The sequence below is a fragment of the Ranitomeya variabilis genome, chromosome 1 (genome assembly GCF_051348905.1).
Source record: "Ranitomeya variabilis isolate aRanVar5 chromosome 1, aRanVar5.hap1, whole genome shotgun sequence".
Lineage (NCBI taxonomy): Eukaryota > Metazoa > Chordata > Amphibia > Anura > Dendrobatidae > Ranitomeya > Ranitomeya variabilis.
Window position 1 is genome coordinate 638,411,755 of NC_135232.1, and position 17,902 is coordinate 638,429,656.

The 17,902-nt window shown below is 47.3% G+C and overlaps 1 protein-coding gene across 6 annotated transcripts in view; it reads right to left on the reverse strand.

The window, feature by feature from the left end:
• Positions 1-577: 577 nt before the first annotated feature.
• HEATR5A (HEAT repeat containing 5A) overlaps positions 578-17,902 on the reverse strand; it is an 85,570-nt gene continuing 68,245 nt past the window's right edge. For 5 of the 6 annotated variants that reach the window (XM_077261064.1, XM_077261044.1, XM_077261052.1 and 2 more), the window contains 10 exons: positions 17,613-17,789; positions 17,066-17,249; positions 7,890-8,138; positions 5,298-5,425; positions 4,585-4,732; positions 3,766-4,038; positions 2,843-3,067; positions 2,617-2,759; positions 2,180-2,393; positions 694-1,135 (listed from right to left, as the gene is read on the reverse strand). In XM_077261064.1, coding sequence (XP_077117179.1) covers positions 834-1,135; positions 2,180-2,393; positions 2,617-2,759; positions 2,843-3,067; positions 3,766-4,038; positions 4,585-4,732; positions 5,298-5,425; positions 7,890-8,138; positions 17,066-17,249; positions 17,613-17,789 — 2,043 coding nt within the window. In that variant the 3' untranslated portion in view covers positions 694-833. Of the gene's footprint in view, positions 1,136-2,179; positions 2,394-2,616; positions 2,760-2,842; positions 3,068-3,765; positions 4,039-4,584; positions 4,733-5,297; positions 5,426-7,889; positions 8,139-17,065; positions 17,250-17,612; positions 17,790-17,902 lie in introns of all 6 variants that reach the window. The other variant, XM_077261057.1, reaches the window with a different exon arrangement.

The following is a 17,902-nucleotide window of genomic DNA, read 5'->3' on the forward strand; positions in this document are numbered from 1 at the left end:
AAGCAGAGGCACAGCTCCGAATTCTGGGGAGAATGAATCCAAACCAACTTTGTCGCCTGTTCTTCCTTTCATTACCTTGCACCAGTTTGTGAAACGACGCCTTGTACTGCTCCCTTAGGCTATGTGCACACGATGCGGATTTGCTGCGGATCTGCAGCGGATTTTTTCGTGCAGATACGCTGCAGATCCGCACTGTGATGTACAGTACAATATTATTCAATGGGGAAAAAAAAACTGTGCAGATGGTGCGGAAAAATCAGTGCGGAATTGCTGCGGATTTTCAATGAAGTGCATGTCACTTCTTTTGTGCGGATCTGCAGCGTTTCTGCACCCCTCCATGATAAAAATCCGCAGTGGCAAAAACCGCAGAAAATCCGAATAAAAACCGCGGCAAATCCACGGCTGTGGATTCTGCTAGGAGATGTGGATATTGTGCAGAAAATTCTGCACCTCTTTTCCTACGTGTGCACATAGCCTTACCCCCGGGCCCCTACTTCATATGCACATTTATGACTCTTCTACATTCGCTTTATGTTAGTACTGAATTTGTTTCTGCGTGTTTGTTGTTTTTTTTTTTAAGATGAAGCTTCTATTTTATAAATCAATGTCAAACCACTGTGTCAGTGGCGGTTCCATTAAATAACTAAGAACCAGTTTGTTAAGGCATTAGATCATGGAGACACAATAACATACAGGAAAACCTTCATTCCTTTCATTAATAGAAAGGCCTGCGCAACATCTTGATATAACAGGCACTTCTGATAGTAAATGTAAAAGCTGTGACCAAGTATTAAGGCTGCAAGGAGTGGAGTGGTGCAACTTCACAAAAGGTTTCACAGAAAGTTTGTCTTGAGCTGGATGCTTGGGGACCCCTGTCCTCCTCCCCTGGCAGTACGAGGTTTGGGTTTGAGGCTTTCCTGATTGCCCCGCAGAGCAGCTTCTAGGCGAGAACGTAGTGTTGTGGAAGAACTCATTAGATGACGGAACTGGTCAGGGTGGCTGGCCCCGAACTGTGTGAGGCTTTGCAAGCCAAAGTCATGGAGAGCTCTGGAGCACTGAGAGGCAGAACTGAGAGTATTCTCATCCAAAAGAAAGGAGATGAGTAGATGCAAAACCATGGAAACAATGGGAGGTCCTGCGGAACCAAATGACAAAGTGATTTTCTCAAACTTTCACCTAGCAAATATATTAAAAAAATATATAACTTGATAAAAGTTTTAAATAATACATATACAGGGCTCCAGTTGCTGCCAAAATTGGTCCCATTCAGGAGCGGGACATTTTTTCCCCATTCCTGACCTGGCACACTTTCAGGCTTTATTATACATTTACTATTTATATATTAGACATATTTATTTTTCTTGTTCGTTGGGGGAATGACAAGGATGCGTTTCTTTTTAGTTTTTCTTGCTTTTTAAATTTATTTATTGTTACATTCATTTTTGCTTATTAATTCTTATTTTATTTATTTTACACACGGTGCCCCAATAAGATCTTTATATATCTTAGGGGTTAATATATTAATATGTTCTTTTCATTGAGGATTGCCTAAGTTATAGGGAAATTTGAGCCTCCTGCCAGCATAGCAGAGCTGACTGCAGCTCCTAGGACCCAGTAGTTCTGTTCCATCATTGGGTCCAGAGAAGGAAGCACTGTCAGTGCTTCCTAACCTGTAAACACAAGTGAGTGCTGGTTGAGCGCTGTGTATACAGCTATGGAGAAGGTACACATGATAATAAATTAAGTTTACCTGCTCTGTGAGGAGTCCGGCTGTGACTGATAGTCCGCTCCCTGCCTTCACAGCTGCATGATCTCCAGGAAGATTTCACTGCATTAACATTTTAGACCACCAAGAAGTATATACTCCTTATGGGAGGTCCAAAAGTATTAAAATAAGCTGTCCACTTTTGGGGTAATTTTTTTTTCTACGTAAATACATGTATTTTGGGATAAAAATCATTTTGCGATATGGTTTCATTACAAAACTTTTTCAACTGGGTTTCATTTTTACTTGATCAGCCTTTGTAGACTCTTTTCCTGCACGTTCAATGTTTATGTGGTCTGTTCTACTAATAAAAAAAAGTTCTACTTACTTAGTATAACTTCTAAAAAAAAAAAAAAATAAAATAAATAAATAACAAATCTCTAAAATTCTCTCCAACACAGATGTGAGACTTACGATTCTGTTCCTCGCTGGCAGCGATAAGAGCCTGAAGGAGCCGCACGCCTTCCTGCAGGACTGAAAGCTCAGCATGGCTTTGAGGTCTTCTGCTATCGGCACGACTTAGGTGACGAACAACTCGAGGTGCCAAGTCACAAATGTACAGGCCAACAACATCATGAGCAGGATGTTGGAAAATGGACAAAATCAGCCTGTAGCATTTTAACTGCTCCTAAAATGAAAACAAATAATAATAAAAATGGTGCCTGACATGACATTGTTACTTTCTATCTATGGCTCTATTGAAATAAATCTAATTTTATTGTAGGACTTTTTTTTTAAATTTTTTATTTTAAATCAGACCAAGATTGTTTGTCTTTTTCAATGCTAGCGTTGCCCATTCCTCCCCAGCTCGGTCTTCTAGGAAGGTCCCTTGTCCCCCTGCCAAAGCTCACATTAGGGTCCTTGCTGTCCACGCTGTAATGGAATCTCTGCAGACAGGCATTCTGCAGTCCTGGTTCAGACATGACCTCGGGATTAGCAGATAGGAGGAATATTGTTATAGCCGTCAGCAGGGCAATCCTGTCTTTTTCGCCATCTAGGGTAAGATGACAAACAATTGTCATTACAGGAAGGGTCATTAATAGGAAGATTTGGTTAGTCTCTATAAAAAAAGCATACCTGAATCCCAGGACTGAAGCATGGAGGATGCAGAACTGTGTAAAAGACTGGTCCACGAGGCTCTGCTCTTCTCTACACGAGACATTGGGGATGACACAATAGCTTTTAGGGCTTGCAGAGCAGAGGTTAAAGCGAGGGATAGTCGCCCATCAGGGTTTTTTTCAGCTGTGTGCTGCAAAACACCCACCACGAGGTATAGCAGAGTGGGGAGGACTGACACACTGCCTGTAGAAGGAAAGATAATACACAATTATCACATCCCATAGTATCTCTCTCTAGACCATCAAGGGGTTGTCATGAAATTTTTGCCCACTTGTGCAGCTTGGAATTAAAAAAAAAAAAAAAATGGGGCTGTACTCACCGTCCCCCGGTTCACCAGATAGTCTCCACCTCTGCTCCTGGTATCTGGCGCTGACGTCCCATTGACAGCCAATCAGTGAGCTGGGTGCTCCACATACACTGGCAGAGCTAAAGGATTGGCTGCTGATGTGATGTCAGCACTGCAGTCAGTGCCAGACACTATATGCAGCAGCAGGACTTGCCAGTGGACCAGGGAGTGGTCAGTTAAGCAAAGTTTGTTTTTTTTTATAGATCAAACGGGGCCGAAAATAAGGATTTCTTAAAAGTGGTCAACCCCTTAAAGGATTGCAGCAGAGCCTGAACATTGTCCTACATGTTGCTTAGTCAAAAGAAATTTTCAATTATAGCAAAAAATCTGCAAGTAAATCATATCCCTCGCAGCTGTCCTTCAGCTTCTCTAAGGGCTGCAGAATATTTGCAGCGATCGTCAGCCTAAGGGCATCATGGATGTTCGTCTACTACAGCCGTGTAACATGCTCTAGGGGTAGAGCCCATAATTATGTGCTTCCCCAGGGGCGGATGGCTTAGATAGGCATCAGAGATCAGCAATTATTTTCACTCACCTTCTGGAGAACAGAGGGAAGGCAGCTCAGCTAGAATAGTCAGAGAGGCAGAAATCAGCAAACTGGAATCATGAGACAGAGGCGGTCTTGAGGCATGTCTCCCGGTAATGCTCCCTGAAAGGCGAGGACTGAGCTCGGGTAGCTGTCTGATGAGGATACAAAGGCACAGCTCCAGTGCAGCAAGTACCAGAGAGCGGCCAGTCACTAAGCCTCCGGTGTCGTGACCCTCTCCAAACTCTGGTAAGGTTTCCTTCTCTTCTGCTCCATCGTCAACTAAGGAAAAATGGAGGAAATCAAACATCAAGTGTTACACAGATTATTTTTTTTCTTTGAGTTAATGATCACCCTCTCTACAGTGGCCCAACCTGGCACAGATGATTGTTGTAACCCTCTATCTTCAGGAGCACACCGCTCCTGGACCCTGGGTTCCTGCTTTGCCTGGGCTGGTGAGCTCTTAAAGATTGACTTTTCGGACCAGCGGCATGGTTTCACCATTGGTCCAAACTGTGCTGTCTCCTAGGTTGCTAGCATAGGCCTCTGCAGCACAGGACAAGCACAGCTGGATCGAAGCTCTTCAGATCCAGTGATCTGGCCAGCTTCAGAGCAGCTCCTTCCCTAGGTAGCTGGCCACTCAGACTGAAAGGTGGACGGTAATCTATGGAACGAGCTGTACACTAGAACATTAAAAATTCCTCCTTTCTTGAGCACGGAGATGACTTTCAATAGAAGGTAATTTGCAAAGTTGCTAGTTTATTTTATTACAAGCACTTTACAATTCTCCCTATTTAAGAAGTGGAGACAACCCCTTTAAATACTTACCTTCTGCGCTCCTCCTCCTCTCTTGTACATGTTCCTTAGCTGCACTCAAGATTTGTTTCCCAACTTCCAAAGCCAGCAATTGTATTTCTGAAGATTCTCGCATTAGTAGTAATCGGTGCAATACGGAAATCAACTCAATAGCAAGTGCCTGAGAAATACAAGTACAGGAGAGCCCAATGAAAATCCATGAAAAGGCAAACGCACAACTATAGCAGCTCCATATTATGAGAAATCTCCATTGGGTCATATGGCAGGGTGCTTATGTTGGTGCAGTTGCTCCTGCACAATGGGTGGTGTAGGTAATTACAGCCGGATCCATGCGCCGGACTCTCCAGACGTGGTGAGGTTACCATTCAGTGAGCAGGAGCGGTGCACCCAGCGGATGGCCAGAATGTGCATAAGTTTTCAAAACTTTGAAGTTGTGCTTTGGTCTCATCCATCAATACAGGCTTATTAACTTCTGCATTTGTGTAAAAAACTGTGCCCAAATTTACTTTAAAAAGTGTATAAAAACTTAATTAGTACTTACACAACGCAATTTATTATTGCACTAAAATGTTTAGATTACACAATACAGTAAACACAGGCTGCAGCACGTCCGTGCGGGCGGCTGCAAGAGTAAGAATGCTTCCACCAGACACTATACAAGAGGCTCCCCCTTAGTGATGCATTTCCGCACCCTCCGGCTCCGCTAACATGGGGTCAACATTTACCTGATCAGCCCCTACATGTGCCCTAGGCCAGACACCTCCAAGTAACGCCTTCATAGCCCGCAGACAAGCAGCGATTCTCTCCATAGGGGCATCCACAGGGAGGCAACAGAGAAATTCAACACAAATTCCTAGAAAAAAAAAAAGTTGAATTAAAAAAAAAATTAAATGTTTGTAATCATCTCAGATCAGTGTGAATAATTTATTCCTCTTCTGTAAGGGTTATTCTAAAAAAAACACCAAAAAAACGAGTATACCCTATGGATAAGTGTTCCATATCCATAGCATCGGGGATATCGTGATGAGTGCTGGGACTCCCAGAGATCAGGCTCTAGAACCACGAGATCGGGATTCCGCCGCACTGTCTTGAATGGGGGGATGCACATGCTCGACCTCTGCCCTATTCATTGTGGGTGGGATAGCCAGTAGTGATGAGCCAATATACTCGTTACTCGAGATTTCCCGAGCATGCTCGGGGGTCCTCCGAGTATTTTTTAGTGCTCGGAGTTTTAGTTTTTATTGCCGCAGCTGAATGATTTACATCTGTTAGCCAGCATAAGTACATGTGGGGATTAACTAGCAACCAGGCAACCCCCACATGTACTTATGCTGGCTAACAGATGTAAATCATTCAGCTGCGGCAAGAAAAACTAAATCTCCGAGCACTAAAAAATACTCAGAGGACCCCCGAGCATGCTCGAGAAATCTGGAGTAACAAATGTATTCGCTCATCACTAATAGCCAGTGAAAGCCATTTCCAGCAGTCCCATTAGCAATGAATAAATTGGAGGCAGAGCTTGTGCACCTCTGTTCTGGGAGGTTCCAGGGCTCAGAAATCAGGAATGTCGGGGTCCAATTAGTCGGACCCTCACTGATCAGCAAGTTACCTCCTATCTTTCGGATAGAGATAATTTATATTTGACTAATAACCCTTAAATTACCAACCACATACCGTAATTTGTATCTATCTACATTGAAGAACTAAAATTTATGTGCGAATGGTGTAAGAGGGTTATTATATTGTCCATCTATTGTTTGCTTCAGATCCACGAGGGGAGACACCGCTGTACGCAGGAAAGTCAGGGTGGCAAAGACACCAGCAAGGACCCAAATAGGTCCTTATAATTAGAATATCATGACTTTTAGCCTTATTAAGGCATACTTAATAATGAAAGCGTTAATCCATCCCCACGCTCAAATCGCATAACTATTTTTTATTGAAAATACAAGAAGAAACCGTTTTCATTTTTATTTCATAAATCGATAATACACAGGAAAATAAGCAACTTTGTGAGAGATCTTATCACACAAATCTGCTTTTTTCTCCTCCTTCTGATCACTGATCATTTATTCTCAATTCATGAATTGTATTCCGTAAAGACAGATTTCCCCATTACTGAGATAGGAGAGGACAGTTGGTGCATATAAGATTATATGGTGACAGGCGGGAGGAGCTAGGGGCCAACAGACATTCTGCTGCAAGTTCTCCTGAAATAACAGTCATAGTTCTCCATAAAACTTCACAACCATACTTTTTGTTTCCTCCCCTGCCCAGGAGCTGTGGTATGATCAGACCATGTTCCTGTACGGTCAGACACAGCCATTACACAGTAGGGGCACATTTATAAGATTATCGGTTCAGGGATGTCTCTACTATAGGAGGGTTCATGAGTTACACACGCCCTAGAACAATGTAATCATATTACATCATTATACAGCAATGCAAGTCTCTTATGTTGTATTGGCTTGATTTTAGCTTTTGATCAAAGCTTTGTCCAGTGTGTGCAGTATTAATACAGTTAATAGTTTTCTGGAGGGTTCAGCAACTTCTGTTTAGGCGCATGAATGAAAAATCGATCTAATCGAAGCTTTATAAGAGAAACTGTACCTTCGTGTATGTTTTCGGAATAAACTGTCCTATGTGAGCATGAAGAATAACACTGTTTTTGAGAATTCTATGACTTCTATCCTGCATTTTCAACAGTTTCCCTCTCTGCAGACTATCTCTAATTTGCAATCCACCCTGAGCTTTTGGGAGGCGACTAGTAGTAGTCATATCTACCCATTCACATCACAGCGCAGAGAAGGATTCCTACTCTTCATTTATTCTTCTTTCTTTTTTTAAGCAAACAAAGGCAAGCAGCATGGAGGATATTATACAGCAGTAGTCACCAGTGTAGATGTGAATCCAGCACTGGAGGTCAAAGAGTTGTTAGAAAGCTCAGCACAATCTTTCAGTATCTCTCTCTCCCACTCACACCATCCCTTCCCCATAGAGGATAATGGGCTGTGGCACAACACCACAGTGAGCTAACAATCAATCTTGTATAAGCAGGATGCATTTGAACTGTTTTTCATCAGAGTAGGAGAGAAGTTAAGGGGTAGGGGAAAAATTGGATATGTAAGCAGATATCTCTGATAAGATATACAAAGTTTCTTATATTTCTTGTAAAATTGATTTATGCAAAATTTCTTGAAAGTACAATTTCCATTTAATGGTTGACCTAAGTAGGGCTCAAAACTGTCCAAACGTAAGAAAGTAAATAGTGTGTAGCCATATAATTCCTACAGCTAATTAGTACATTAACCATATACCAAGAATTAAATGAAATCTTTCCGAGTTTAGATTTTCTGGAGACTTGGTCGGAGTCTTGTTGCTGCGCTCCTGTCCCATAGTAGTCGGAGTGACAGGACGGGAAAGTCGGCTGCCAGCATCATCTGGGTCTGCAGGTAGGAAACCAGTGGCGCTAAGCCACAGAGAGGTAGCATGAAGAATGGTAGCCCAGGAGGTAAAGTAGTGTGGCCTGGCTGCATCACTGGTTTCAGAAGTGTAGAATACTCCGCCTGAAAAAGAATCAACAGAAAAGTGATAAAATAAAAAAAGGAAACAGTAAAAGGATGGGTGGAGATGTGTCCATATATGCTGGGTTGTTTTACTCTGGTGGAAACTACTTTAAACAGTACATTATGGTGTTACAGCTAGGAAACGAACAGTCATGGTAAAGGGAATCAGGACTGAACCCCACTGAAATCCTAAAAATTGGAATTAACCACATTGTCCCAGTCCAACTATTTAAAATCAGAGGAATCCAAGAAGTTGAAATTTTGGGAGCAGTTTGGTTCACTGTGAAGAGCTGCTTTAGTCGTCCTTGCGTCTGCCTGTCATATTGGATCACTCCTGACATCAGGGACTTTCTTTCCAAATTTAAGGCCAGTATGGCTTCCAAGTCTGAGACAGAAATGGGCTCAGTTCTATATAGGAAAAATCCAATATGTCAGCTTCCTGAACTGGACACTAAGAAGCAGCTAATAAACTTATCTAATATCACACGGCTAGGTTTAGGTTTTAGTTACTCTTTTTAACAGCTAGTAAATGAGCAGTAATAGAGGTTGTCCACTACTGGACCACCCATTCTTAATAGCTCAGCTGTGCAGTATAAGATATGAAAAAGGAGATTTTTGTGTACTCACCTTAAAATCTCTCTCTCTTAGCCTCTAATTGGGGGACACAGGACCATGGGTGTTATGCTGCTGTCCACTAGGAGACGACACTATGCATAATCTGAAAAAGATTAACCATGGCTCCTCCTCTGCAGTATACCCCTCTGGACGGCGTCAGCCTTCTCCAGTTTTGTGCAAAAGCAGTAGGAGGAACGTAACATGAATGACATAGACATGCCTATAAGAAGGCCACTATGTACGAGCTCAAAGAACAATATGAGAACTCAACAGTAACAACGGCCCGAAAAGGGCAACAGGGTGGGAGCTGTGTCCCCCAATTAGAGGCTAAGAGAAAGAGATTTTTACGGTGAGTACACAAAAATCTCCTTTACTCTGTCGCCTCATTGGGGGACACAGGACCATGGGACGTCCTAAAGCAGTCCCTGGGTGGGAAGCAATGGACGAATATTGTGCAAACAGGCCCCTATACTTGGGGCACCGCCGCCTGCAGAACACATCTACCCAGGCTCGCTTCCGCTGAGGACTGGGTATGAACCCTGTAGTGTTTAGTAAACGAGTGTGGGCTAGTCCAAGTGGCCGCCTTACACACTTGTTGTGCCGAAGCCTGGAGCAGAATGGCCCAGGAGGCCCCTACTGCCCGTGTAGAGTGTGCCGTAATACCGGCTAGAAGAGGAGAATTCTTAAAGGGAAGGTGCCACCAGTTTTCTTGTAGTTTGTTTTTTTGTGAAATTAAGCTTAAAATAGTAAATAAAATGTATTAATGCAATGTTTGCACTGCTTGCAAACATTTCTATATGAAAAATATTATATATTTTCTTACAAATATATATATTGACCACTAGGGGGAGCATTTTCCGTTTTAGACCTCAAGCAGCTATAGTAAGACTTACCAGCTTTACTGTTAGCTGGAAAATCTGGGCAGTAACTGCTGACATCAGCATTTCCCTCCCCTTTTGGGTGGTCTAATATCCCTGGGGCAGAATGAAGAGCAGCATCACAGGGCAGAGCCATTTTGTGTGTGACTGCCCTGTGATCTGCTATCACCAGCAGTTACTGCATCAGGAGCACAGTTAGTTTATGTGGTGTGTATGGAGCAGCATTGTCTGTGCAGAGCTGTCTGTGACTCATCCCTCAGTAAGATAAGAAGGAGCTCCAGGTCTGCAGTGAATGGCCAGGCATTGTGGAGGGAGGGGAGAGATACATTGTATGGCAGAGACAGGTGTCAGGTGTCACCTCTCTCTGCAGGCTGTGAATGAGGGTCTGTGTGTGAGGGGGGAGGCGGAGACACAGCAGGAGAAGCACACAGGGCAGCCTGTGAGGGGCAGAGGATGTCTGCCCAGTGCCTGGAGTACAGAGGAGCAGTGCACGTCTCTCCTGTGATAGAGAGTAAGTGGAGCTGGGCAGAGAGCACTGGGCTATAATAAAATGGCTGCTAGTCACACCTACAGCAGTGAGTTGTGCTGCCCACAGAGGCGTGCCCAGCTCACTGCTAACACCTCTCCAATGTTAAAGATAGGGTCTGCGCCGGTCTATTATCTCCTATGTCCATGGGGTGCTGTAAAATGACACTGTTAGTGCCCTGCTACTGCTGCAAAACCAAGATGTCAGCCCCCAGTTCCTTCTTTAAACACATATAACACACGAAATCTGTTTCACATGCATTTAAAACTTGGTTATAGCAGCATGTTATGCTACATTACAGTGATTTATTAATGATCTACAAACGCGGTACCTTACCTTTAAGGCGGTAGGCCTCTTGTATGGTGGATGTGATCTTCCTGGCAAGGGTAGCTTTGGAAGACCCTAGCGGCCGCCTTCCGGAAGAAGGAAAAGGGATCAGACCTCCGGAAGGACGCAGTCCTAGTCACATATATACGCAATGCCCTGACAAGGTCAAGCGCATGCAGAGCCCTCTCCACTCTATGAACCGGGACCAGACAAAGGGAAGGCAGAGAAATTTCCTCATTAAGGTGGAAGTTGGACACAACCTTCGGAAGGAAGGATGGGACCGTACGGAGAACAACCTTGTCCTGGTGAAAAACCAGGAAGGGCCGTTTGCAGGAGAGTGCTGACAGTTCAGACACCCTGCGTAGCGAGGTGATTGCCACCAGGAAAAAAAAACACCTTCTGGGAGAGAAGGCAGAGCGGGACCTCCTTAAGGGGTTCGAAGCGTGGTTCCTGCAATGCTGTCAGGACCAGGTTGAGGTCCCACGTTTCTAGTGGTCGTCTGTAGGGGGGAACCAATCGGGAAACCCCTGAGGAAAAGTACTTACTCGCAGCTTGGTAGCAATGCGCCTTTGAAAAAAAAAAGCACTGAGAGGGCTGACACCTGGCTCTTAAGGTACCGTCACACTAAGCGACGCTGCAGCGATAGCGACAGCAATGCCGATCGCTGCAGCGTCGCTGTGTGGTCGCTGGAGAGCTGTCACACAGACCGCTCTCCAGCGACCAGCGATGCCGAGGTCCCCGGGTAACCAGGGTAAACATCGGGTTGCTAAGCGCAGGGCCGCGCTTAGTAACCCGATGTTTACCCTGGTTACCAGCGTAAAAGTTAAAAAAACAAACAGTACATGCTCACCTGCGCGTCCCCCAGCCTCTGCATCCTGACGCTGACTGAGATCCGGCCCTAACAGCAGAGCGGTGACGTCACCGCTGTTGCTTTCACTTTCAGTTTAGGGCCGGCGCTCAGTCAGTGTCAGGAAGCAGAGGCTGGGGGACGCGCAGGTGAGTATGTACTGTTTGTTTTTTTAACTTTTACGCTGGTAACCAGGGTAAACATCGGGTAACTAAGCGCGGCCCTGCGCTTAGTAACCCGATGTTTACCCTGGTTACCAGTGTAAAATATCGCTGGTATCGTCGCTTTTGCTGTCAAACACGGCGATACACGGCGACCTAGCGACCAAATAATGTGCAGACCTTCCAGCAGCGACCAGCAATTTCACAGCGGGATCCAGATCGCTGCTGCGTGTCAAATACAGCGATATCGCCATCCAGGTCGCTGCAACGTCACGGATTGCTGGCGATATCGCCTAGTGTGACGGTACCTTTAGGCGAGCCCAGGGACAGCCTAGCCTCCAGACCCGATTGGAGAAAAAAAAAACAGGTAGTTCGGGGAGGGAAGAAGGGAATGGGGTCTGGCCGCGAGATTCACACCAGGTAAAGAGAACTTTCCAGGTACGGTCATAGATCTTGGCAGAGGCTGGCTTCCGTGCCGATCATGGTCTTAATGACGTCCGTCGAGAGCCCTGCCTGGGTTAGAACCCAGGTTTCAAGGGCCATGCCGTCAAATTAAGAGCCCCTGAGTTCTGGTGGTAGAACGGGCCTTGTGATAGAAGATTCGGGCGGTCAGGGAGGTGCCAGGGGGGCGTCTGCTGAAAGTTGTACGACGTCGGCGTACCATGTACGTCTGGGCCAGACCGGTGCGATTAAGATGGTTGGAACTCCATCTTGCTTGATCTTCCTCACCACTCTGGATAACAGAGGGAGAGGTGGAAAAATGTACAGAGGCTGGAACTGGGTCCAGTCCTGAACCAGAGCGTCTGCTCCGAGCGACTGCGGATCGTGTGTTCTGGCCATGAAGTTGGAGACCTTGGCATTGAAGTGGGATGCCATTTAGTCCACATCTGGGGTCCCCCAGCGATGGCAGATCTGACGAAAAATTTCGGGATGGAGAGACCACTCTCCCGAATCTATTCCTTGTCGTCTGAGGAAGTCTGCTTTCCAGTTGTCCACACCCGGAATGTGGACCGCCGAGAGAACCGAACCTGTGTCCTTCACCCAATGGAGGATGTGTGACACTTCTCGCATCGCCTGGGTACTGCGGGTTCCCCCTTAGTGATTCACATATGCCACAGTGGTGGCATTGTCCGATTGTATTCTGATGTGAGAGGCTGCCAGTAAGTGATGGAAGGCCCTCAATGCCAGGAGGATGGCACGAATTCCCAGGATGTTGATGGGCATGATCGCTTCCACTGGGGACCACTTGCCCTGTGCCCTGTGGTGTAGGTGCACAGCACCCCAACCCGTCAGGCTCGCATCGGTGGTCAGAACCTTCCACTGACCTGTGAGAAAGGATTTCCCCTTTGCTAGCGAGGTTGGCTTGAGCCACCAGTGCAGGGACCTCTTGGTTGACGACGTTAGCCGGAACTCCCTGTCGAGAGAGAAAGGGATTCCTGTCCCAGGACATGAGAATGGCTAGTTGGAGAGGCCTGAGGTGAAACTGGGCCAAATTAGGACCGCTTCTATTGCTGCCCCCATCCTGCTGAGGACTCATGGCAAACCGGAGAGATCCAGGGGGTTTGCGGAAGAGGATGCGAACTGCTAGGTGGAGAGCCAGTGCCTTGTGCCTGGGAAAGAGCACTAGACCCCTGAAGGTGTTGTATAGCATTCCCAGGAAGGTCAGAGACAGACTCAGGGTTGGTGATGACCTTTGTAGGTTAATTAACCAGCCCATGCGACTCAGTGTCGATTGTGATTGAGACGCTGAGCTCGCAGTCCTTGAAAGTAGGAGCCTTAATGAGTAGATCGTCCAGGTATGGAACGACTACTATGCCTCTGGAGTGCAGGACGTCCATGGTGGCTGCCATGATCTTGGTAAACACTCTGGGAGCTGTGGCGAGTCCGAACGGAAGAGCCACGAACTGGTAGTGGTCCTGGTCAATTGCGAACCTGAGGAAACTCTGACGAGCAGGTGCAATCGGTATATGCAGGTATGCGTCTTGTATTTCTATGAAGGCGAAATATTCTCCCTTCTCCATGGACGCAATGATGACCGAAGGGGACTCCAGCGGAAGTGACGAACCCGTACATATTTGTTGAGTTGTTTTAGGTCCAGTATGGGCCGTACGCTGCCTCCTTTCTTGGGGACTACGAATAGATTGGAGTAGAACCCTCGGAAGCGCCCGGCCGTGGGAATCGGTACTATGACTCCTGCTTGAAGAAGCGAGGGAACCGCTTGGTGGAAGGCACGAGCCTTGGCTGGTGGTTTTGGGGGAACAGAGAGGAAGACTCGCTTTGGTGGGTTGGAGGTTGAACACTATCTTGTATCCGGAAGACACTAGTTCCCTGACCCACCTGGTCTTCTGTAGTAGGCATCCAGACTTGCTGGAAGAGCAAAGTCGGCCGCCTACGGGTGGGATGTCTTCCGGGGTCCGTGAGTCATGAGGAGGAAAAAATCAGAGGTTTACCTCCTTTGGGTTTTGACTGGCCTGCTTTTAACTGCCAGGTCTTGTCCGACCTTTGCGTCGACCATGAGTTGTCCCTGTGTGGGGAACGGTTACGATTTTGTGCTGGACGCGAGACGGACCAGCCCGAGGAATTCCGAAAGGATCGGAATCGGTTTTGTTACACTTCTTGTAAGTGCGTATAGGTTTCAGTTGAGGGAGAGAGGTACTCTTCCCCTCCGGTGGCATTGGATATCATTGTGTCCAACTTTTCACTGAAAGGTCACCCACTGAGATACGGGAGGTGCGTGAGGGACTTCTTTGAGGCTGCGTCCGCTTTCCATTCCGCATCCAGAGGATACGCTGAATCGTGATGGCGTTTGATGCTATCCTCGCTAAGTCCCTTGCTGAATACAGAGCTGCATGAAGCATGTAATCTGCTACAACTGCTATTTGAACCGCTTGGTCCGACAGCTCAGGAGCAGATGCTTGGAGGCCAGCTTGTAAATTTTTGGCCCAAGCCAGTATGGCCTTGGCAGCCCAATCTGAAGCGAACGCGGGATCCAGGGAGGCCCCTGCCGCCTCGAAAATTGAACGAGCCATGCGTTCTAACTGCCGGTCTGCTGCATCCCTGAGGGTTGAGCTATCTGGCAGTGAAAGGAGAGTCTGTGCTGCTAGTCTAGAGACTGGGGGGTCCACTTCGGGTGGATCTGTCCATTCCTTGGTGTCCTTCTGTGGGAAAGGGTACCTTGCCTCCAGATATTTGCGATTAGCGAATTTTTTCTCAGGTTGTGAGAGCTGCTCTATAAGGATCGCTTTAATCTCTGGGTGGTTAGAGAAAACCTTAGGCGGCTTCAGAGGTCCTTCAAAGGAAATCCTCTGGTGGCAGATTAGAAATGTCCAGCACCCGATGGATTGGAAGAGATTATGTTCTCGACTAGCGCTGTATTGCTAGGGGGGATTGGGATCAGGGACCCCTCCGTTTCCCTGTCTGAGTCGGAGTCACTGATGCCTTCCGAATCCTGTGTATCACTGAGGCGTCCCCTGCTGGGTTTGCTGGGGAGGAGGCCTTCTCTGGTCGGGGACTGCGGAGATCTGCATTGTCTGCCCCTGGAAGGGGATGGTCTAGATAACTTGGAACTACGGTGTCTCTCCCTAGAAGGGGATGACCGTGTGCTATGGGATGACGCAGATGGACTTGACCTATGGGTCCGCTTGCATCCTGACCTAGATGTGGATGTGCCAGGTTGTTCTGTTCCTGAGTCAAGCTCTCCCTTTGCTGGGTAGCGGTCATAGCCGAGGCATGACTCTGCAGAGCCTGAACCAATGTGGAGGTTTGGTTATCTATACACTGCGTCATAGATTGCGACCTGAGTGACCCATTCCGGCGTGGCATTAGACACCGAGGCATTGGCAGGGGATCTGACGCAGTAGTCTGGATGCAGTTCTGGCAGCGCGTTACGTGCTGCCACTGGGGAGAGCGGTCCAGCAGGCTGTACAGAATGCATAATAGCAGTCCTGCCTGGTTCTCTTGGACCTTGAGCCCGGCATAGTGCACAGAGTGCAGAAGGGCTGCTATGCAAAGGACCTTACAGGGGTAGAGAAACCTATAGGGGAGCCTTATAGGGAATATGGATTCACAGCCGAGTAAAACAACCCAGCTGTGATCTTACCCCACCAGTATGCCCCTAGGTCCAGCGCCGAAGATCCTGTCTTGTGCCCCCCGGAGACTGGCTGGCCTGGTCCTGCTGACCGGGAGATGCAGGGTTAATCCTTGCTGCAGTAGAAATGGCCGCCGAGGAGAAAAGGCAGGGGGAGAAGGAGGCGGAGAGCTGAGAAAAAAGGCGGCAAAGCTGTGTAAAAACGCGCCCTTTCGGTCTCGATCCACCCCCTTTATGACACTGTAGAGTGTCATATTTGTCATCCGGGGGGCGGAGAGGAGGCGGCGGCTACAGCTAGGCCGAAGCCGGGGCCTAAATTAGATGTCTGATGCCCAGAAAGGCTCCACACCGGCGCAGAAGTCGGGGGGGGGGGGTATGGGGGTTCAGACCCCCCCGGATTTAAAGGCAGGATAGCGGTGGGGCTGTAAGCGGGAGGGGGGCCCTGTGAGGGGTCCCCCTGAGGCAGTATAGAGCTGGTGCTGCCGCAGAGACAGGGGCACAGGGAGCCCTGTGTCTGTATGTGCCATGCCTGCCTGCACTCCCCCCGGCCCCGACAGGAGCCCGCAGCTGGGCTGGGGTCCCTGGATGCAGGCGCAGTGTGCTGGCCCATTGCTGGGAGCTGTAGAATGCTGCCTGTACAGGCCCTACCTGAGGCGTCTCAACCTAATACCCCCAGACGGGGATTAGGGAGGGTGCTGTTGTCAACTTCAGGGGGCTTTTTCCTCGCCTCGACCTCAACCCAGAAACCAAAAGGAATTGTGGAAGGAGGGGGGAGTCTCGACTTCGAACCAGCATCCGAGGGACTCGGGAAGGAGTGGCATGGGGAATAGTCATCTCGACTTCAACCGGGCACCATGTAATAGGGGGCCGAGGAAGGAGCCATGCCGGGAGTCTCACAGGAGACCCACTTTTCATCATCTGTAATCCGTCGGAAAAAAACGGAGTAAAAAATCTTAGGTGTGCCTCCTATGCGACACTAAGCAAAAACTGGAGAAGGCTGACGCCGTCCAGGGGTGTATGCTGCAGAGGAGGAGCCACGGTTAATCTTTTTCAGATTATGCATAGTGTCGCCTCCTAGTGGACAGCAGCATAACACCCATGGTCCTGTGTCCCCCAATGAGGCGACAGAGTAAAAACAAATTGTGTAATTACCTCTCAAACACTGCCATTCCCCTGATCTCCGCACTGTCTCACGACAATGTTATGTGACCGCTGCAGCCAATCAGCAGCTGCTGATCAGCTGCAGCCTTCATTTTTTCCTCAAATATGGATGAGTTGCAGTAGGAGAGTGTGTATGTCACAGGACTGCTGGAGATTGGGGGGACGGCACCAGTATGCAGTGATATTTAAGAAGGGGTTATCCAGTACAGAACAACCATTTTAACTTAATTTTAGAAAGGACAAGTAAAGTTAGGCCTAACAAGTAAATGCTATGACAATTAAAGGGTAACATTGACATAAAAAGTGGATTGCAGGCTACATTTACCAGCTGAAGGAAGCTGATGGCCACACTCAGCAGGAAGGGTGAGTAGTGCATGATCTTGCAAAGCGGACAACCACAACTTGCTCAGAGTGGCAATATCAGCTTGTACCAAGGAAAGGAGACTATCCTCAGGATCGGATCCAGTCCCTTCTTCACAGCCCGTTCTTTCCACTGCTGCGATATAAACCTATTATTAAGAACATTTGGAATTGGTAAGGTTGAAACCATGAAGGATAATTTCTGATTGATTCATATACAGGAAAAAATGGAATCAGTCATCAGGACCTGTCAGGATTTGGTTTACAGGGACTCAATCAGCATAGAATGACTGTTCACATCAAGTACAGGCCCTCGGGGCACCTATGTCATGGCCAAAGATTTAAGTGCACCTTCCCATCTACTTGTTATCTCTCCATCTCCACCAACCTCAACCTTGATTGACAGCTCTGGCTTTATAGAAACAGAGAAGGGCAGAGATAGATGCCATTCGTTGACTCTATTCATCCTCACGATCATTTAGAAGCATTAAGGGAACTTGCATATCACCTACTTCTGCCCAGGCCTTCAGAACAGCCAATGACTCCATGGTAGTGGTACTTTCACTATATACACTTGTGGTTTCTTTCATTGTTTGCACTCTACTCAGAGAAGACAGGAGCAGCTGCTGAACTCTGTGCAAGTCTGATGGGTCCTTTACAACGCCACTGGCTAACCATGCACTGCAAACCTGTAGGGGTAGAAGAAGGTGGTCCCATATATTTTCTGATACTTATATAGACATATTGCGTTCCCTTGATAAACCATCATGATCCAGCTGGTGCTGGTAGTACAAAAAGCATT